Raw genomic sequence first — 22,740 nt, forward strand, 5'->3', positions numbered from 1 at the left:
GGAGGAGATTTTGACTGCAAGAAGGAAGTGGAATTTGGAACACAGGAGGGTTGTTAGCCTTTGAAAGGGATACACTCTTTCTCTGAGACTTTTGGAGAAAGAAAAAGTGATAGACACGGGGAAACACTCAGGTGAAAAGTTAGCCAGAGTTGCGATGATAGATACATCTTGATTTATCTCAAAAGGACCACTCTTGAAGTCTGGACTCAGTGAAGCCTGCATTCAGAATTATTTTCTGAGTCCATGTGAATGCTCCCCTGGAGCTGTTATTCCATCCTCTCCTTCATCATCCATGTTGTGAAATCCATGAGCCCTCCTAGGCACGATTGTTAGGGTTGGCAGGTTGCTTCCAGTCAGTGGAAAAGAGCATGATCCTTAATAAACCTTGGTTGTACTAGCACCATACAAACTGCCCCACCACAGGAAGGTGACAGAGGTTATCAACTTCAATGACAGCAGTGATGAGGAACTGAGAACTATGAGCTAGGGAAGAATTTGAAACAGCCCATGTGGGAAGTATATGTGGGAGTTCATGTGCACTGATATCATGTGCACTGATAAAGTGTTATTGACTTTCTGTAGTCAAAAGAAGAATGAAGGACATTTGTGTGGAGATATTTAACCTAGGGAATTCAAACAATGACAGTGCACATTTTAAAGAAAGAAGGAAGTGAAATTATGAAGTATAGTAGAGGCTCTCTGACAGACCTCCATTTAACCAAATCTCCAGATTAGTCGACCCTCTCCATTCTCTTGAAAATGTTCTGACAGATCGGGCATGGTGACTCATGCCTGTAATCCCAGCACTTTTGGAGACTGAGGCAGGAGGATCCCTTGAGTCCTGGAGTTCAAGAGCAGCCCAGGGAACATAGTGAGACCCCTTATCTAGGAAAAGATAAGAAAAGAAAAGAAAAGAAAAGAAAAGAAAAGGAAAAGAAAAGAAATGTTCTGACAGATGCCCATGGCAGACTATCATACAAACTGCTCATGGCTAGTTCACTTTCTAGTTCTCTTCTCCTCCCATCAGCTAAATTATTTGGGCTAAGAACACTTGTAATTATATACTTTCTATTTCTTTTAAATAATTATCATACATTAAAATAGAATTTTTTTGTTATACAGTTCTATGAAATTCAACTCATGTATAGGTTAGTATAACCACCACCACAATTAAAGACACAGAAAACTTCCACTGCCCCCAAAAGTTTCTCATGCTGTTCTTTTTATAGTCACACTCTCCCCTTAACCCTACAGTTTTGTCCTCTGGTACAAACCCTTGATGTGTTCTTTAACCCTACGGTTTTGTCCACTGGAAAATCATATAGATAAATTTATGTAGTATGTAACATTTTGAGACTTTTTTTTCGTTCAGCATAATGCTTTTGAGATTTGGTCAAACTGCTGTGTGTTTCAATGGTTTGTTCTTTTATACTGCTATGTAGAATTTTATTTCAGGGATGTGCCCCAGCTTGTCTACCCATTTATCCACTGAAGGATATTTGTTGCCTGTTTGTGGCTATTGTAAATAGAACTGCTATAAACAGTCATATGCATGCTTTTGTATGACTATACGTTTCCATTTCTCTAAGATGACTGCACTAAAAGTCAATTTCTGGGTCATATGGTAAATTTATGTTTAACTTTCTAAGCCAGATTGTTTTCCAGAGTGGCTGTCCCATTTTGTATGTCCACCAGAAATGTATGAGAGCTTTAGCTGTACTGCATTCTTATCAGCCCTTGGAATTGTCAATATTTTTAAAAGCCATCTTAATGGGTGTGATGTGGCATCTCACTATGTTTTTAATTTTTATTTTGCTAATGGCTAAAGATATTGAATATCTTTTCATGTGCTTATTTGTAATCTATATATCTTCTTTTGTTGAAGTGTCAACCAACATTTCTTCTAATCTATTTTTAGCAACACATTCTTTTCTTCTTTGGAGACTCTAATTAAACAGAGGTGAAAACTTTTGTAATTATCCACAAGTTCTTAAGGCTCAGTTCATTTGTTTTTATTATTTTAGTAGAGATAGGATCTTGCTGTGTTGCCCAGGGTGATCTCAAAGTCCTGAGTTCAAGCAATTCTCCAGCTTCAGCCTCCCAAAGTGCTAGGATTATAAGGGTGAGTCACTGTGTCCAGCCACAGTTCATTTTTTAAACTCTGTGTTTGTTGTTCAAATTGGATAATTTCTATTGCTGTATCTTCAAGTCCACTGATTCTTTGCTCTATTATCTCCATCCTGCTATTGAGCTCAGCCAATTAGTTTATTTTCATTATTTTATTTCCACTTCTAAAATTTTTGTTTGGCTCTTTTTTTTTCCTTTTTTTTTTTTCCCCCTGAGATGGAGTCTCACTCTGTCACCCAGGTTGGAGTGCTGCAGTGGCACGATCTCGGCTCACTGCAACCTCTGCCTCCTGGGCTCAAGCAATTCTTGTGAATTCAAACTATTCTCTTGCCTCAGCCTCCCAAGTAGCTGAGATTATAGGCTCCACCACCACTCCCATCTAATTTTTGTATTTTCAAAGGAGATAGAGTTTCACTATGTTGGCCAGGTTGGTCTTGAACTCTTGTCCTCAAGTGATCCACCCACCTCGGCCTCCCAAAGTGCTGGGATTATAAGTGTGAGCCACCCTGCTTGGTCTATCTGGCTCTTGTTTATAATGTTTCTTTCTTTGGTGAGACTTTCTAATTTTCTATGTGATTCAAGGGTATTTGTGATTGCATGTTGAAGTATTTTATAATAGCTGCTTTAAAAGTTTTATCAGGTAATTCTAACATAAATGACATCTTGGCTTTGGCCTCTGTTGTCTTGTCCTATTCAAATTGAGATGTTCCTGACTTTTTGATATCAAGTAATTTTGGGTTGTATGCTGTACATTTTGAATATTATATTATGAGATGCTGGGCCTTGTTTAAATCCTATGGAGAATGTTGCTATTTTTGTTTTAGCGGGCAAATAATCTAGTTAGGTTCAGGTCACAATTTCCAATGTACTTTCAGTGGATGGTGGTTCCAACACCAATTCAGTTTTCAATGCCTTTGCTGTGCTGTTGGGATCTGTCCCACATGTTCACCACCCAGTGGCCAATATTACATGGGAGCAAAGAGTCTATCTGCTAAGTTCTCAAAGTCTTATAAAAGTCATATAAATGCTGATTAAGTTCAGATCCATGTATGTGCAACTTTAGAGTGAGCTTGGCATTCATAAATAACTGTAAGGGATTACTTTTCCAAGCACTTCTCTTTCCCACTACTTTCCAGTTTTCTGGACTCCCCTTTTTTGGTTTTCTGGCCTGAAAGGTGGAGCTTTGTTTATACCACACTGCTGTAAACTTCCATAGCTGTGCCTACCTGTGGGGCCAAGCTTTGGGAGGCCCAGAGGAAAAAGACTGGTAAACTCAATGTCACTTCAGTCAGTGGTACTTCACATTCTGGCCTTTCCCCCAGCCTTAATCTGCCTGCTATTATTTACTTTTCAGATAAACAGCTGTTGCTTGCATTCTGTCCAGATTTTACAGCTGCATTCAGTGAGAGAGTCTGGGAGGAGTGTGCTTACCTTTCTCTAAACCCAAACCCCTATAGATTTTAATTAAACATTATGTAAACCAATATAACATGAGTAAAGAAACAAAAATAGTTAAAATTTCATAATATAAAAAGTTAAGAATCCTCCCTCCCCCTGCGCCACACACACACGTGGTCAAAATTTACTGTAGTAAACTGAATACTTTGGAGGATCTTTGTAGAGGTGAGTTGCCAAAAAAAAACAAAAAACAAAAACAAAAACAAAAACCCAGAACACAAACAAAAACTTAAGAAATCAATAAATAACAGTAAAAGATTAGAGGAAAATCACTGACATCTAGATGGATTCTGTACTTGTTCCACAAATCTGTATAAGTTCTTACTCCACGTCATAAAAATCATATCCAGAAAATCGTATCGTGGATATCTGTATTTTAGAAAGAAGACTCAGAACTCCATTTAGCAGGCCCTTTATCAATGAAATAGTCTTGGCGCTCTGTTAAAAGTCTAGCAAATTTATGTTTCATGTTTTATATGTTTGGAGGTAAAATAAGATGTTTAACATACACGTATTTATTTATTTACTTTTTTGAGACTGAGCCTCACTCTCTTGCCCAGGCTGGAGTACAGTGGTGCAGTCATAGCTCACTGAAACCCCTCCTTCTGGGCTTAAGCAGCCTCCTGCCTCAGACTCCCAAGTAGCTAAAACTCTAAGTATGTGACACCACACCTGGCTAATTTTTTTTTTTTTTTTAATTAGAGAAGAGCCCAGGCTGGTCTTGAATTCCTGGGCTCAAGTGATCGTCCCTCCTTGACCTCCCAGAATGCTAGGATTACAGGCATCAACCATCACACCGAGCCTATATGTGTATTTTAAAATGTCCTCCCAAATTATTTTTGGGGTCTCTCCCAGATGAAGGAAGTCTTTCACAGAATGTTTTAGAAAGTGACCCAGATATGTTCAGTTGTTTGTTAGACTGAAAAAGAGAAATTGAGGAAGATAAATCAGTTAATAATTTACTTCCATAGTTAAAATGAGTGCCTGACCTTGGGTGATAGCGAAGAGAATAGAAAGAATGGATAAAAGAGACTATTAGAAAGAGACCCAGGTCAGTCACAGTGGCTTGCACCTGTAATCTCAGCACTTTGGGAAGCTGAGGCAGGTGTATCTCTTGAGCACAGGAGTTCAAGGCCAGCCTGGGCAAGAGGGCGAAACTCCAGTTCTACAAAAAATACAAAAAAAACCTAGCTGAACATGGTGTTGCACATCAGTAGTCCTAGCTACCTGAGAGGCTAAGGTGGGAGGATCACCTGAGCCTTGGAGATCAAGGCTGCAGTGAACCCTAATTGCATCACTGCACTCCAGCCTGGGCAACAGAGCGAGAACCTGTCTCAAAAAAAAAAAAAAAAAAAAAAAAAAAAAGAGAGAGAGAGAGAACTAGTTAGATGTGTGATCCTGTTAGCCATGGGAAAAATGTAATGGAAAAATTGTCAAGATGACTCTGAGGTTTGGGACCTGAGTGATTGAATAGCGTCATTAACAGGAACAGGAAAGTCAAATGTGGGAAGCGTTTTTAGGGGCAAAGAAGTACTTACAGAAGGGCAAGAATAAGATAAGGACTTAAAGTTTTATGCCTGTTAAATTTGATGGGATGATTATATGTCCAAGTGAAAATGCCAAGCATAGAAAGGGTGATTCTATTTCCAACCTCTTCCTCCTATTGTAGAGTTTGACATTTACTGAGACTAAAGTAATAGAAAGTGGCCTTTTCCACCGTAGCTTCAGGCTGAAAGTACAACAGACACATTTTTAGCATAACAATGAACAGGAGCTATGTTAGGAAGGGATAAATCTTCACAGGGAAAGGTTTGAATACCTTTTAAATGTTCTGTCCTTGAGATCAGATCATCATAAGGGCTTTTCTTTTCAACTGTCAATCAGAAGCAGTCCCAAATACATACAGTAGTTCCCTCTTATCCAGAGAGGAGAAGTTCCAGGGCCTCTAATGGATACCTGAAACCATGAGTGGTACTGAACACTATATATAGTCAGTCCTCCGTTTCTATGGGTTCCGCAACTGTGGGCTTAACCAACCATGGATTGAAAATACTTTTTGAAAAACTTGAAGTCATTCTCTTACTGAAGAAAATTTTGAAACTAGTTTTATTTACCAACAATCACTAAAGTCATGTGAACTAAAAGGCATTTGAACTAGCTTCTATTTTTCTGGTAAAATATTGGATTCAAGCCCTTTGCTTTTAAGACAGTTGATTAGAGCTCTTTCATATAATTTGTTAGTGAAATATTACATACACATGACACATATAAACATATAGGCATACACACAGTGACAAAAGCATATCTTAAAGATTTATAAGATTTTTCATTTGCCAGTTTTCGAATAGTTTCTCCCCTGTTTTAGACTATCATCAGTCATTTCCAAACACATGGCTCTTAGGTGAAACAATATAGAAAACGTACATCTCAAAAGCACAGAACTTAGACCTAAACACCATTATCTGAAGACAAGATTGCCAGGAATTGTCTTCTTTTAAACTTAGTTTGGTTTGTTTGTTTGTTTGTTTGTTTTGAGATGGAGTCACATTCCATCACCAAGGCTGAAGTTCAGTGGCACTATCTCAGCTCACTGTAACCTCTGCCTCCTGGGTTCAAGAAATTCTCCTGCCTCAGGCTCCTGAGTAGCTGGAATTAAAGGCATGTACCACCAAGCCCGGCTAATTTTTGTATTTTTTAGTACAGATGGGGTTTCACCATGTTGGCCAGGCTGGTCTCGAACTCGTGACCTCAAATCATCCATCCACCTTGGCCTCCCAAAGTGCTGGGATTACAGGCGTGAGCCACTGTGCCTGGCCTCAACTTAGTTTGTTTTTAAATTAGATTTCTGCCTTTAGGGTGGAGCCCTTTAGTGAATATGGGTAAGAAAATATGCAGACTTTCGGGCCTAAACCGTGCTTTTCAAATCTGAACACAAGTAGCTCCCTGTGGTAATGACCATGTATAAATATCATCAGCCACCCCTAACACTGCAGCTCTTGCTAAAACCACCAGTCAAAACACATGAAGGTCAAGTCCTCTCACTGTACAAAGTAATCTCGGGTTCCCCTCACAGCCAAAAAGATCCGGTAATACAATGACAAAAGAGAGAAGAGTTTTAGATCCAGGAGGTACTTGCCTGTAACTCTTGAAACTTCACAAGAAAAGGAGAAGACCCCTAAAAAGAGGGTGAATAGTGCCTTTTTCTGAGTTCCTTGAGGGGTCTGAGTCATTAGGAGTTGATACAGTTTGGACGTGTGCCTAGCCCAAATCTCCTGTTGAAATGTAACTGCCAGTGCTGGAGATGGAACCTGGTGGGAGGTGATTGGATCATGGGGGTGTTTCTCATGAATGGTACAGCACCATCCTTTGGGTGCTGTCCTTGTGGCAATGAGTAAGTTTTCATAAAATCTGGTCATTAAAAAGCGTGTAGCACCTCCCCTCTCTCGGTACTACTTTCACCATGTGGTGGTGTTTATAAATAAAGTTTCGGCGCTGCAAAAGAAATAGCACTCGAATATAAAATTTTCTTTTTAATTCTCAGCAAGGCAAGTTACTTCTATAGAAGGGTGCGCCCTTACAGATGGAGCAATGGTGAGTGAACGCTTGGACAAGGAAGGGGAAGGGGTTCTTATCCCTGATGCATGTGGCCACTGCTGCTGTGTGGTTCTCCTATTAGACCGCACAGGCTAAACTAATTCCGATTGGCTAATTTAAAGAGAGTGACGGGGTGAGTGGTTTGGTGGGAAAAATGGTTATGACAGAGCAGGTAATCGGAAGGAGTCTGGGTGAAGGAGGTAATTGGAATGAATCAGGGTGGAGCAGGTAATTGGAATGAGTCAGGGTGGAGCACATAATCGGAGTGAGTGAGGGTGGAGTAGGTAATCGGAATGAATCAGGGCAGAGCAGGCAATCAGAATGAGTTAGGGTGGAGCAGGTAATCGAAAAAGGTTGCTTTATGAGGAAGTTAAGTTTAAAAGTAGAAGGCAAAAAATTGAACATACTGACATATTGATTCTTTGGAAAGAAATTCAGAACTCATATCTAACACTGTGACTGCTCCCCCTTCACCTTCTGCCATGATTGTAAGCTTCCTGAGGCCTCCCCAGAAACAGATGTTGCTATGCTTCTTGTATAGCCTGCAGAAATGTGAGCCAATTAAACCTCTTTCTTTATAAATAATCCAGTCTTAGGCATTTCTTTATACCAATGTGAGAACAGACTAATACAGGAGTCTTCTCTAGATCCTTCTATGTGGTATTAGAGATGACAAAAAGGAAGAAGTAGGGAGGAATCAAAGTAAATGAGATAAGTTGGTGTTTTTTTGTTTTTGTTTTTGTTTTTTGAGATAAGGTCTTGCTCTGGTGTGATCATAGCTCACTGCAGCCTTGAACTCCCAGGCAAGCAATTCTCCCACCTTAGATATTGGCTTTTAATTAAGCTGATTTCTAACCAGAGAACTCTTAAAAAAAAATTCTTTCTTTCAAATCTCTTATTATGAACTTTGGGCCAGGACAAACAGTTGATATTTCTGGCTTTTGGACTTTTTTTTTTTTAACCAGATATATCCTCCCAAGTGAAATCAATAAGTGTTCATCAAGGTTATGACTTAACCAAAGATGCATGAGGTTTCTCCAAAGAGATTGAAAGCAGTCCTCAGAAGATCAGATGCCCTAATATGGTGTGGGTCTGTCTCCTCACCCAAATCTCAGGTCAAATTGTAATCCCCAATGTTGGAGGTAGGGCTTGGTGGGAGGTGATTGGATCATGGGGGTGGAGTTCTCATGAATGATTTAGCACCATTCTCCCTTGGTATTGTATGGCGAGTAAATTCTTACAAGATCCAGTTGTTTAAAAGTGTTTTGTAAACACTTTGCTACCTTCTGCTTGCTTGCTTGCTCGCTCCTGCTCCAGCCATGTAAGATGTGCCTGCTTCTCCTTCTGCCGTGATTGTAAGTGTCCTGAGGCTCCCCAGAAGCAGAAGCTGTTAAGCTTCCTGTGCAGCCTGCAGAAGCATAACTGTGAGCCAATTAAATTTCTTTTTCTTATAACGTACAGAGTTTCCAGTATTTTTTTTTATAGCAGTGCAAGAATGGACTAATACTGAAAATTGGTACGCAGGAATGGGGCATTGCTATAAAGATACCTGAAAATGTGGAAGCAACTTCGGAACTGCATAACAGGCAGAGGTTGGAAAAGTCTGGAGGGCTCACAAGAAGACAGGAAGATCAGGAAACATTTGAAACTCCCTGGAGACTGGTTAAATGGTTGTGACCGAAATGTTGATAGTGATATGGAAAATAAAGACCAGGTTGATGAGGTCTCAGATGGAAATGAGGAACTTACTGGGAACTGGAGCAAAAGTCACTTTTGTTATGCTTTAGCAAAGAGTTTGGAGGCATTGTGCCCCTGCCCTAGGGATCTGTGGAAATTTAAACTTGAGAGTGACGATTTAGGGTATCTGGCAGAAGACATTTCTAAGCAGCAAAGTGTTTAATATGTGACCTGGATGCTTCTAAAAACCTATGCTTATATGCATAAGCAAATAAATGACCTGAAACTGGAACTTATATTTTAAAAGGAAGTAGAGCAAAAATACTTGGGAAATTTCCATCCTGGCCATGTGGTAGAAAAGAAAAACCCATTTTCAGGGGAGGAATTCAAGCAGGCTACAGAAATTTGCATAACTAAAAGGAAGGCAAGTGCTCTTAGCCAAGACAATGGGGAAAAGTCCTGAAAAGCATTTCAGTCCCTTCCATCACAGGTCCAGAGGCCTAGAATGGTTTCTTGGGCCAGGCCCCGGACCCTGCTGACCTCTGCAGCCTCATGACACTGCTCCCGGCATCCCAACTGCTATAGCTCCAGTCGTGGCTCAAAGGGGCCCAGGTACAGCTTGGGTCACTGCTTCAGAGGGTGCAAACTGTAAGCCTTGGTGACTCCCACGTGGTGTTAAGCCTGTGGGTGTGCAGATTGCAAGAGCTGAGGCTTGAGAGCCTGTACCTAGATTACAGAAAATGTATGGAAAAGCCTGCAAGTCCAGGCAGAAGCCTGTTGCAGGGGCAGTGCCATCATGGAGAAACTCTCCTAGGGTAGTGTAGAGGGAAAATATGGGGTTGGAGTACCCATACAGAGTCCCCACTGGGGCACTGCCTAAGGGAACTATGAGAAGAAGGCCACCACCCTCCAGATCCTAGAATGGTAGAGCCACCTGCAGCTTGCCCCCTGTGCCTGGAAAAGTCACAGGCACTCAACGCCAGCCCTTGAGAGCAGCTGCAAGGGCTAAATGCTGCAAAGCCACAGGGGCAGAGCTGCCCAAGGCCTTGGGAGTATACCTCTTGCACCAGTGTGCCCTGGATGTAAGACATGGGGTCAAAGGAGATTACTTCAGAGCTTTAAGATTTAATTACTGGGTCAGGTGCAGTGGCTCACACCTATAATCCCAGCACTTTGGGAGGCCAAGTTGGGAAGATCATTTGAGGCCAGGAGTTTGAGACCAGTCTGGTCAAAATAGTGAGACCCCCATCTCTATTTAAAAAAAAAAAAAAAGATTTAATGATGACTGCCCTTCTGTGTTTCAGACTTTCATGGGGCCTGTAGCCCCTTTCTTTTGGCTTCTTTCTCCCTTTTGGAATAGAAGTATTTACCCTATGCTTGTTCTCCCACTATATCTTGGAAGTAACTAATTTGTTTTTGATTTTACAGGCTCACAGGTAGAAGGCATTTGCCTTGTCTCAGATGAGACTTTGGACTTTGGACTTCTGAGTTAATGCTGGAATGAGTTAAGACTTTGGGGCACTGTTGGGAAGGCATGATTGTATTTTGCAATGTGGAAGGACATGAGATTTGGAGGGGCCAAGGCTGGAATGATATGGTTTGGATATATGTCCCCACCCAAATCTGAGGTTGAATTATAATCACCAATGTTGAAGGTAAGGGCTGAGGGGAGGTGATTGGATCATGGGAACAGAGTTCTCTTGAATGGTTTAGCACCATCCCCCCTTGGTACTGTATAGTAAGTGACTTATCATGAGATCTGGTTGTTTAAAAGTGTGTAGCACTGCCTCTATTCCCCCACATCTTGCTCCTGCTCCAGCCATGTAAGATGTGCCCGCTTCTCCTTTGCTTTCTGCCATGATCGTAAGATTTCTGAGGCCTCCCCAGAAGCAGAAGCTGTACAGCCTGCAGAAGCTCTTTTCTTTATAAATTACCCAGTTTCAGGTGTTTCTTCATAGCAGTGCAAGAACAGATTAATACATACCCCAAAGGCAACTCAAAGAAAGGAAAGTTTTGTAATCACCCAAATGGGCTCTTCCTTCTGCTGCATAGACAAAATCAATTCACTGAGACCATGGTATTGCAGTAAAAAAAGAGTTTAATTAAGAGAAGGCTGGCCACACAGAAGAGCTAGAGTTATCCTTTTAACCAGTCTCCCTGAGAACTCATATCCTAGGGTTTTTATGGATAATTTAGTGGGCAGGGGGCTAGGGAATGGATGCTGTTGATTGGCTAGGGGTAAAATCATAGGGATGTGGAAGATGATCCTGATGCCCTGAGTCCACCTCTTAGAGGTGGGAGCCACAAGACTAGTTGAATCATGAGTCACAGGTCTGGGTAGGGTTAGTCAGTTGCCAGAATGCAAAAATCTGAAAAACAACTCAAAAGACTACTCTTAGGTTCTACTCTTATCTATAGAAGCAACTGGGGAAGCCACAAATCTTGTGACCTCTGGCTACGTGACTCCTGAGCCATAAGGGATTATAGAAACTATGACTACATTTTAGCAGAGTTCAGGCTGCTCTCATAATCTCAACCTCAAAGTCTTTCTTTAGTTTTCAGTCTCTGAACAAGGAGGGGGTTAGTTTTAGGGAGGGGCTATTATCATCCTTGTTTCCAGTTTAGATTTTAAATTAAATTCTTCCCATGATTAGCTTGGCCTATGCCCAGGAATGAGCAAAGACAGCCAGCTTGTGAAGCTAGAAGCAAGATGGAGTCAGCCATGTTAGACTTCTTTTACTGTCATAATCTTTGCAAAGGTGGTTTCAGTTTCACCAGCCACAAATGGAGCATAACTCACATTTCTGTCTGATCATATTCTCTTGGGTCTCAGTTTTTCATACGCAAAGCCTCATGTGCTCCCACAGGTACAAGACAGGGAACCAAAAGCTGTCCATGGAAGGGAAAAGGATCAATAATGACAAAAGTCACACAGATATCAAAATAAAATAAACTGATCCCCGATCAGAAATTTTAATCACCAGACAACAAAATGGAGCAGCCTCCATTGTTAATCCTGCATGGAATCCTAAGCAGTTTGAGTGTACAGGGATTCTGACTTTGTTTCTGGTCCACTTTTTTGTTCCTTAAATAAGTCAAGAGAATTTTTAAGGCTAGCAATGACACTGATATGTGGTTTTTTTTTTTGTTTGATTTGATCTTCCTATGGTTCCTAAACATGTAAACTGCTGGAGCCTCTGATAGCAGCTGATCAGAGACTGGACTCTTAGGACTACGGTTCTCCACCGGTGGGAGTATAAATTAGTTCAACCATTGTGGAAGACAGCGTGGAAATTCCTTGAGGATCTAGAACCAGAAATACCATTTGACCCAGAAATCCCATTACTGGGTATATATCCAAAGGATTATAAATCTTTCTTCTATAAAGACACATGCACATGTATGTTTACTGCAGCACTGTTCACAATAACAAAGACTTGGAACCAACACAAATGCCCATCAATGATAGACTGGATAAAGAAAATGTGGCACATATACACCATGGAATACTATGCAGCCATAAAAAAGGATGAGTTCATGTCCTTTGCAGGGACATGGATGAAGCTGGAAACCATCACTCTCAGCAAACTAACACAGGAACAGAAAACCAAAAACTGCATGTTCTCTCTTATAAGCGGGAGTTGAACAATGAGAACACATGGACACAGGGAGGGGAACATCACACACTGGGGCCTGTTGGGGGATGGGGGGCAAGGGAAGGATAACATTAGGACAAATACCTAATGCATGCAGAGCTTAAAACCTAGATGACAGGTTGATAGGTGCAGCAAGCCACCACGGCACATGTATACCTATGAAACAAACCTGCACATGTATCTCAGAACTTAAAAAAAAAAAGAACTAAGGTTCTCCAAAACTTCACTCACCTTATGAAGGAGTACCTTTGATTACCTTTTGCATGAGTATTCTTACAAAATCTTAGGGTCCAGCTGAGACTGACTGGACTGGGAAACACCTCCCCAAACCCAGGACAGACAAGGAAAGTCTCCTCTGCGGTCAGGATGGCGGGAACCAGGAAGACTGGGAAGAATTTCCCCAAACCTGGGTCCAATAAAGACATTCCCTCTAAGGTCTGGATGGAGGAAACCAGGATGGGGACTGAAAAGGAACCGGGAGGAAATAAAAGGAAGGTGTAGAGAGAATGTCTCCAGTCTTCAACCTAAAAAGCAGGAGATCTTAGATCTGGGGGACATACTTAGCTTCCTCCCAGCATGGCTGGGGAGACAGCTAAACTGTAGATCTTTGTGCATTGACTTCAGTCATGCTGGGAGGACCCAGGGTTCTCTGCAGATTCTATCCTCATCTCCCATTCTGTCAACTGAAGAAGTGGCGAGGTTCATAGGTTTGGAAATAAGAGCTTTATTTCTTATAAAAGGATGCAGCCTGTAGAGTGGCCATTCTGAAAGGCTAGGAAGCATAGCATGCAACCAAAAACCAAATACAGGCAGTTTAAGAGTAGGAAGGATAAGACAGGAATTTATGCCAAACTGGGTGGCCAAATATAGGTAATCAATAAACTATAGGAGGAGTCATGAATATTTATGACAGGAGAAACATGCCCATGTGCAATTGAGCTTCAAACCCCTTCATGGGTCCTATCCTCAAAAAATGGTTGCTTCGGCATGATCCCAGGATGGAGTTTTTGGCTCTCTAATGTCAAAACGTGAAGCACAGGACACAAAAACCCTCACTGTGTATCCTCCATTGACAGGCCAGTACCACTCTACAGTTGGTGGTCTCTTATCAGGAAGGAACGCTGGTCAGTAGTGTTGAAACTGCAAAAGGGAGGGGCAGCTGTCAAGCTGTTGGTTTACATCAGTGGTGGAGTGAATCTTTCAACAGGGCTGGTTTCTATTTAATCCTTAGGCAAGACAGCCAAATGGCTGCTAGTGAGGGAGGGGTATAATAAGACATGTCCAATCTCCCATTGCGTCACGGCTGGAAACTCAGTTTTAAGATTTCTTTGGATTCCCCTTGGCCAAGAGAGGGTCTGTTCAGTTGGTTGTGGGAGCTTAGGATTTTATTTTTCACTACTTACATAGCATTTATATTGGATTAGGTGAAAGTAATCTAGAGGTGAATTTAAAGTATATGGGAGAATGTGCTTAGATAATATGCACATCCTCCCATATACTTTAAAAATTCAATTATTATTATTATTATTGTTTTGAGACAGAGTCTCACTCTGCCACCAGGCCTGGAGTGCAGTGATGTGATCACAGCTCACTGAAACTTATACTCCTGGGCTCAAACGATCCTCCTGCTTCAGCCTCTCAAGTAGCTAGAACTACAGGTGCACTACCACCATGCCCAGCTAATTTTTAAATTTTATTTTTCTAGAGAAGGTGTCCTGCTATATTGTTGAGATTGATCTCAAATTCCTGGCCTCAAGCAATCCTCCTGCCTTTGCCTCCCAAAGGCATGAGGATTTTGCCTCCCAAAATGCTTATGGGATTGTAGGCATGAGCCATAACGCCTAATCACAAATTTTTTTAAAACCTCACTCTGTTCAGATATTTTTCCATTCTCACTCTGTATTAATTTGTTCTCACACTGCTAATAAAGGCATAGCCCAGACTGGGTAATTTATAAACAAAGGAGGTTTAATTGACTCACAGTTCCACATGGTTGGGGAAGCCTCACAATCATGGTTGAAGGTGAATGAGGAGCAAAGTCACGTCTCACCTGGTGGCAGGCAAGAAAGCTTGTGCAAGAGAACTCCCATTTATAAAACCATCAGATCTCGTGAGACTTATTCACTACCAAGAGAATAGTATGAGGGAAATCGCCCCCATGATTCAATTATCTCCACCTGGCTCTACCCTTGGCATATGGGGATTATTACAATTAAAGGCGAGATTTGGATGAGGACACAGGCAAATCATATCACACTCCAAACAGCCTCAGTCACTCCAATAACCATAAAGAACCAGATAGTATTAATTTTATAATTTCACTAACTACTATGCTTAGTTGTGAATTTCTGCAGTTTAGATAAAGCAAAAAGTATTTATCTCTATTTTTTTCTGTAAGATTGAAAGCTGCCTAGAAGGGTTGCATATATTTTATTTCCATTCTAGTTTCTCATATTCCTACTTTTAAAAGCTGTAGCTATTTTTCACTCAGTAAACATTTTAGATTGACTCATTCTGGAGTACAATTCTTGCATTTTTATTTAACAAGAAATGTAAATGACCAGCCAGATATAGTTCTCTAGTCACTAAATAAAGGAAGGAGAATGATCATCTAAGAGGCGTATTTCCAAATAAGAGCATGAAGTTTAATGCTGGATTTGGAATCTCTTTGCAAATTTGAACTATAACCCTGACTCTTTCAAAACCCAAAGTCAGTTAACTTCTGAGTCTGGGTTCCTATTTTATTTTATACGAAACGAGCTGCTCTGTGGATTCTTTTAAACATATAAAACCATCTTAAACTACTCTGGGTAAGAAGGTGGGAGCATGACAAATAAGAAGCTCTCCTAAAAGGGAGAAATCTCATTAACAGTAAATATGTAAAATAAATTTCTAAAGATATGTCCCATCTCTGCATAAGATCTTACTTAAAATGTTACAGAAAGTGCAAAATCCGTATTCATGGGCTTCAAAGGTCTCCAATGATCTTAAGGTCATTTACCCTAGCTCCTTAATGTGACACATAAGGAAATTTAAAGTTCAACAAGTTTTGCTTCCTTTTCATGATGTGGTCAAATGACATTTGGGATAGTTCATATTTAGTTCCCAAATGAGTTAATAGGTAGGCTAGGGAACGTCTCTCTTTCGAGCCTACGCTGGGGAAGTGTTATTGGTAAAACTGAGTTATATGTAGTGAGTTCTTTCAACAATGAGAACCTTGTACAGAAAATGAGACAGGCTTAAACTCAAATCTGCCTTGTAGGAAACTCCACTGAGCTTCATAGCAATAAGAGGAGAAAGATTTTCACCAGACTGCCATTGTGTACACATGAAAACTATGTACAAAGCTAATTGGACCTGACTATGAAATGCAGAGAAATGATATATTTGCAGACAATGATGTCCAGTTTTGGAAATGAAATCTCATCAGTAGAGAATAGTAAATGTCCCTTGAATGGAGGTGTTTGGATTTATTTGACTTCGAGTGGTGGGTTACCTTGATTAATGCATGTTAAGAATCAAACAGGCTGGGTGTGGGGACTCCTGCCTATAATTCCAAAACTCTGGGAGGCTGAGGTGGAAGGTTTGCTTGTTCCCAGGGGTTTGAGACCAGCCTGGGCAACAGAAGGAGATCTCGTGTCCACAAAAAAATTTAAAAATTAGCCAGGTTTGGTGGTGCGCGCCCGCAGTCCCAGCTACTAGGGAGGCTTAGGTGGGAGGATTGCTTGAGCCTGGGAGGTGAAAGGTTGCAGTGAGCTGTAATAGTGCCACTGAACTCCAGCCTGGGTGACAGACCAGATGGACCCTGTCTTGTCTCAAAAACAAAGAAGCAAATTGTGGGAAGAAAACATAAGCCAGTCTTGTTCTGTTTTTGAGACGGAGTTTCAAAATCCCATCTGGTTGCCCAGGCTGGAGTGCAGTGGCACGATCTTGGCTCACTGCCACCTCCGTCTCCCGGGTTCAAGGAATTCTCCTGCCTCAACCTTCCGAGTAGCTGGGACTGCAGGCGCAGACCACCATGCCCAACTTATATTTGTATTTTTTAGTAGATATGGGGTTTCACCATGTTGGCCAGGCAGGTCTCGAATTCCTGACCTCAGGTAATCTGCATGGCTAGGCCTTCCAAAGTGCTGAGATTACAAGCGTGAGCCACTGCGTATGGCCCAGTCTTGGTTTTATTATTATTATCTACATAATTTCATTGATCTGTCCTCCTACTCCCCTTTTTATTCTCCAAATACCTTTTAGAATTGAGAGCATAATATAAACTTAAGGTAATAACTAATAAAAATGGTTGCTAAGTATATAAATATTTAAATTGACAGGCAATGGAAGAAACAATTTTAGAATAATGGGAAATAAGGCAAATACTTTGCCTTAATATAATTTTTACTACTTATTTTACTCACCCATATTAACATTATAATAAATTTCATTCCTTCAGCACATGTTAACTTATGTTTCAGGGAGATAGTCCAGAAACAAAATGGTAGAGTGATGATATCACAAAGGCAAAATGGTTACACAGTGTTCATAGGCCAGGTATGGTGGCTCATGCCTGTAATCCCAACACTTTGGGAGGTCGGGGCGGGCAGATCACTTGAGATCAGGAGTTCGAGACCAGCCTGGCCAACATGGTGAAACACTGTCTCTACCAAAAAAATACAAAAATTAGCTGCGTGTGGTTGCACACGCCTGTAGTCCCTGCTACTCTGGGAGGCTGAGGTGTGGGTACGGCTTGAACCTGGGAGCAGAGATTGCAGTGAGCCTGGGTGACAGAGTGAACACTGTCTCAAAAGAAAAAAAAAAGGAAGTTCAGCGTAAATTTATGCAGAGAAATAATGGAGCGTTAGCTATCAGTGCCAGTTGCTAGTATTTCAGTTATTTACTAGGAAACTGATCCACTCTTTTGCAACACAGCTGAACAGGTTAAAGAAGATTCTAAATTAATACTTAGCTACAGCTTCCATAGGATAGAATATGTGGACTATAGAAGCACAGGTCTTGCTTTAAAGCTTCCTGGTGGTTCAGAGTTCTTAGTAAATATGTCTTGAGTCTCCTTACCAGAAAAGGTTGTTTCCAGGAAAGCAAGTCTGAGAGCCAATGCAGTGAAATGCCTGCTTTGTTCAAGATGATTTCCGGAGGTCGAGATATTGGGTGGGTGTGAATATATTTACACAGCAGTCCATTCCAGGGGATGACTCAGAGCTTAGAAGGTTGGTCCTTCAGCCACCCACAGCTGTTTTCCTGGCAACTAAATATTTTAATTTTGATGCTATGATTAGTTGAGTATCTGATACAACACCTGGAAGCCATACTGCTTCCTAACTGCCCACTAGCCATGGAGCTGGTGGTGGGGAAGAGATGGAGGAGTCAAGAACCTCAGCTATTCACTCTTCTACAGGACAGACAATAACATACAGGATGCAAAGGAGAAACCTGAATGCTGGAGGCAGGGACATTCTTTTTTTTTTCTTAATATGTTGATTAAGTATTTGCCAAGATGAAAAGCAGAAGATATTGAAGTTGAGTTCTACCATGGGAAACTTCAAGCCAGATTCAGCTAACAAAATACAAGATTTTGGCAACATTGCTAAGCATACAATAAATAGTATATTTAATCAATATGTGTTGGCTTATTACTGCCTCTCTGTTTCGTTTTCCTGCCTTTCATCAATTTGTTATTCATTTTGGGGGATAGAATCTCTAAGGAAAACTTATTGCTATATTGCTTAAAAATAACTTATTACTATATTGCTTAAAAGCTAACTGAACCATCATTTCAGGTATTTTTGGGGAAAAATGAGGAAAGAAAGCCAGAATTATCCAGTTCTTGAGAATCAAAAAGAAATTAATTTGTATTTAATTGCCTCCTTCCTCTTTTTACTCTTGCTGTAGTTCTGGGAAGGGAGAGTCAACAGGATCTAATTGTAAATGAGATTTGATTTGCTGGTTAATGATTATCCATGAGAAAGGAGGGTTTGCCAGGTTTATTCATACCCAAGGTGTTTCTGGACAAGAAGCAGTCATAGCCAAAGCCAAGGAGCCTGATGATTAGGGGAAATTCCTCTTCTTTAATTGGATGTAAGGCATAATTATATACGATGTAGGAAAAGCATTTGAAAAATGAATTGCTCTATGTAGCTGTCCCTTTATTTATTTCCTTTGCAGGAAACTTCATTGTTTTTAAACAGAGTGAAAAGAAAAGCCAATGTGGAGAAAACTGTCTTTGGTTAAACTCGAAATGTGGAATTCTGAAATGTTCATGCCTGGCCTTCTTATTTAAAATAACGGTTATCCTCCTCCTAGTGACTGATTGTAATAGTAATTTTTCATAAGACATCTTTAGGGTTAAAAACCCCCTTCCAGTACTTGAAGCGGAAAGGTAGAGATTTCTAAGTTCTTTTTATTTTCTTCTTCTTTAGAATTTTAAAAGTCAAACTCATTTTCTAAAGCTTTTTTCTCCAAAGTTCTAAAACTTTAAATGTGTTTTTGTAGGTTTCTTACAAAACCCAGGAATGACCTGAGGTTACAAATGGTTTGAGGTTTATTGCTAATTAGACCTTAGGTACAGATTTTAGCCTATGTGTTTTTTTTTTCCTTCTAACATAGAAGGAAAAAACTTACATTTCTGAATCATATTTTGCTTTCTGGCATAATAACCAAATGAAGAGACATTTCGGTATTTAAAAATGATTTTGTGGGTAGCTAGAAATAGTTGTATTGGGGACCAAATTAGGTATGTAATAGGATGAAATGGCATGTCTATGGATACCTATGTTTTTTAATTGATCTCAAACTACTTGTAAGTTAGCTTTTATCTGAGAATGAACATAATCTAATTTATGGCTTTCTCATATCCTTTATGAAGGATATCCTTATCTCTTAAATATTATAATCAATTTGCCCCTCAAAAGTCAGGAAGGTGATGCTGGAGTTAAAACCACTCATTTGTGCAGTAGTCAGACCTCATTGTTTAGTCACCACAGATTTCCGAATTATCACTCTCTACTTACCGTTGTATTAGTGTTTTTATCATGGCATGGGTAATTGACTAGAAATGTACAATGTGAATACAAATTTAAGGTCACTATTAAAGATAAATTATTCCCCTTCGTCCTTGGCAAAACTATGCATAATATAATTGAGGCTTTATTTAGTTTTAAAATTCATTTATTTACTACATGAAAGAGAATGAAGTTGGACCTTTACTTTATGCCATATGCAAAAATTAACTCAAAATTGATCAAATACCTAAATTAAGACCTAAAACTATGAAATTCTTAACCTGAAACCAGAGGAAGCTGGTCACAGTGGTGTGTACATGTAATCCCAGCTATTTGAGAGGCTGAGGCAGAAGAATCACTGGTACCTAGGAGTTTGAGCCTGGGCAACATAGAGAGACTCCATTTCAATTAAAACAAAACATAAAAACAAAAAACAGAGGAAAAGCCTCAGAACATTTGATTTAATAATAATTTCTTGAATGACATCAAAAGCACAGGCAACAAAAGCAAATAGATAAATTAGACTTCATCAAAATTAAAAGCTATTGTGGATCAAAAGGACATTATGAAGACAGTGAAAAGGTAACCCACAGAATAGGAGAGAGTATTTGTAAACTATATCTGATAGGGGGTTAGTATGCAGAATATATAAAGACCTCCCATGATATAACAATAACAAAAACCCAAATAATCCAATTTTAAAATGGGCAAAAGACTGGGTGCAGTGGCTCACATCTGTAATCCCAGCATGTTGGGAGGCCAAGGCAGGAGGATCACTTGAACCCAGGAGTTCGAGACCAGCCTGGGCAAGATGGCAAGACTCTGTCTTGAAAAACTAAATAACTAAATAAATAAAATAAAATAAAAATGGGCAAAAGACTTGAATTGACATTTCTACAAAGAAGACATACAAATTAGCCAATAAACAAATTAAATCATCATTTGTTTGCTCATCATTAATAACTCAGGAAATGCAAATTGAAACCACTATGAGCTACCACTTTATGCCCATTAAGATGACTGTAATAAAACAAACAAGCAAATAACAACAACAACAACAACAAACCCCCCAAAGTAGCAAGTCTTGGCAGGGAGAGAGGGAATTCTTGTGTATTGCTTATGAAAATGTAAAATGATGAGGTCACTGCGGAAAACATTGTGTGGTTCCTTAAAAAAAAAAAAGTAAACATAGAATTACCATATGATCCAGCAATTCCATTTCTGGGTATATATCCCCAAAAAGTTGATAGCAAAGAGAGACTTGAACAGACACTTGTACACCAATGTTCATAGTAGCATGATTTATAATAGCCAAAAGGTGGAAACAACCCAAATGTCCATCAATGAATAAATGGGTAAATAAAATGTAGTCTATACATACAATGAAATAGTATTCAGCTTTAAAAAGGGATAAAATTCTAATAGATGTTACAACATGGGTGAACCGTGAAGATATTATGCTATGTGAAATAAGCCAGATACAAGAGGAAACGTATGATTCCATTTACATGAGGTACTTAGAATAGTCAAATTTGTAGGGAAGGAAAGTAGAATGGTGGTCATCAGGGGCTGAGACAGGGAGAATGGGGGGTTTCTGCTTAATGGGTGTAGAGTTTCACTTTAGGGTCATGAACGACTTCTGGGGATGCATAGTGGTGATGGTTGCACAACAGTGTGAATGTACTTAATGCCACCAAACACTTAAACATGGTCGAAATGGTAAATTTTATGAATATTTTACTGCAATAAAAATGCATTTCATATATTATTAATTTGGATTTTACTAAAAGCAGACACTGTGAGACAAGAATTTGAGAGTAATTAGTTTATTTGGTATTGAAATCGGCCTTTCAAAGATTATGACAGTGAGAGAAATCTAACATGGCTGACTCCATCTTGCTTCTGACTTCACAGGCTGGCTGTCTTTGCTCATTCTGGGCATAGGCCAAGCTAACCATGGGAGGAATTTAGTCCATAGTTTAACTTGAAAGCGAAGATGATAGTAGCCCTTCCCTAGAACTAACCACTCCTTGCTCAGGGGTGGAAAACTAACAAAAGGCCACGAGACTAAGATTATAGAAGGCCCTGAACTCTGCTAATATGTGGGCATAGCTTCCATAATCATTTACTGCTCAGGAGTCATGTAGCAAAAGGTCACAAGATTTGTGACTTTCCCAATTGCTCCCAAAGATAACATGACTATTGTAGAACCTAAGAGTGGTCTTTTGAGAGATTTTTCATGTTTTTGCACTCTGGCAACTGACTGACCCTACCTAGACCTGTGACTCATGACTTAATTGGTCCTGTGACCCCCACCTCTCTGAGGACGACTTAAGGTATGAGGACCATCTCCCATACCCCTATGATTTCATTTCCAACCAATCAGCAGTATCAATTCCCTAGCCCCCTGCCCACCAAATTATCCATAAAAACCCTAGGGTCTGAGTTCTAAGGGAGATTGATTTGAGTGATAGCTCCAGTTCTTCTGCCTGGCCAGCGTTTTGTTAATTAAACTCTTTCTTTACTGCAATACCATGGTCCCAGTGAATTGATTTTGTCTGTGCAGCTGGCGGGAAGAACCTGTTGGGTGATTACAGTATCTCAAGAAATATTGCTGGTGAGTGGGCAAGAGAGGCAAGGAATCGAAGACTAATAAATGGTCTGTGTTACCAAGCCAGTTACTGTAATGGACAATTGGAACTTAATCCAGCCGGCAGCTCTGGAGATCCAGAATAACACAAATCTCAGAGCTGTTTCCCCAGCGGGTGAATGAGCTGAAGTCTTGCCTTACGAGTTCCCATCAGTCATTTTTTATGGAATGCTTCCCAGATATCTGTTCATTTCCCTAAGCCTGATGCAGCAAAGCACACTCCAGTGGTCAGAGAAAGTCTTTGGTCAAAGGGACCCTGATGCTGGCAGGTGAACATCATAAAGGCTGAGACATTGGCAGCATCTACCTGTATTTATTTATTTTTTACAGACAGGATCTTTCTCTGTCACCTCTGCTGGTATGCAGTGACATGATCACAGCTTACTGCAGCCTTGACTTCCTGGGTTCAAGCAATCCTCCTGCCTCAGCCTTCCAAGTAGCTGGGACAACAGACATGTGCCACCATGCCTGGTTAATTTTTTATTTTATTTTATTTCTTTATTTTTTGTGGAGACGAGATCTTGTTGTGTTGCCCAGGCTTTGATGATATATTTAATTTAGACTTTTTTTT

General features: G+C 40.2%; 1 protein-coding gene across 20 annotated transcripts in view; it reads left to right on the top strand.

Moving 5' to 3' along the window:
- The window catches only part of LOC114677402 (uncharacterized), a 94,734-nt gene that overhangs the window by 20,835 nt on the left and 51,159 nt on the right, over positions 1 to 22,740 (top strand). For 4 of the 20 annotated variants that reach the window (XR_013416358.1, XR_013416355.1, XR_013416346.1 and 1 more), the window contains one exon: positions 2,025 to 2,122. The exons of 14 other annotated variants lie outside the window; for them this stretch is intronic. Coding sequence is in view for 2 of the 6 variants with exons in the window: in XM_077999820.1 (XP_077855946.1) it covers positions 2,025 to 2,122 (98 nt within the window). In the remaining 4 variants the exon portion in view is untranslated. The remainder of the gene's footprint in view (positions 1 to 2,024; positions 2,123 to 22,740) is intronic. 2 more of the 20 variants (XR_013416357.1, XM_077999821.1) reach the window with 1 other exon arrangement.

This window comes from Macaca mulatta, chromosome 4 (genome assembly GCF_049350105.2).
Source record: "Macaca mulatta isolate MMU2019108-1 chromosome 4, T2T-MMU8v2.0, whole genome shotgun sequence".
Lineage (NCBI taxonomy): Eukaryota > Metazoa > Chordata > Mammalia > Primates > Cercopithecidae > Macaca > Macaca mulatta.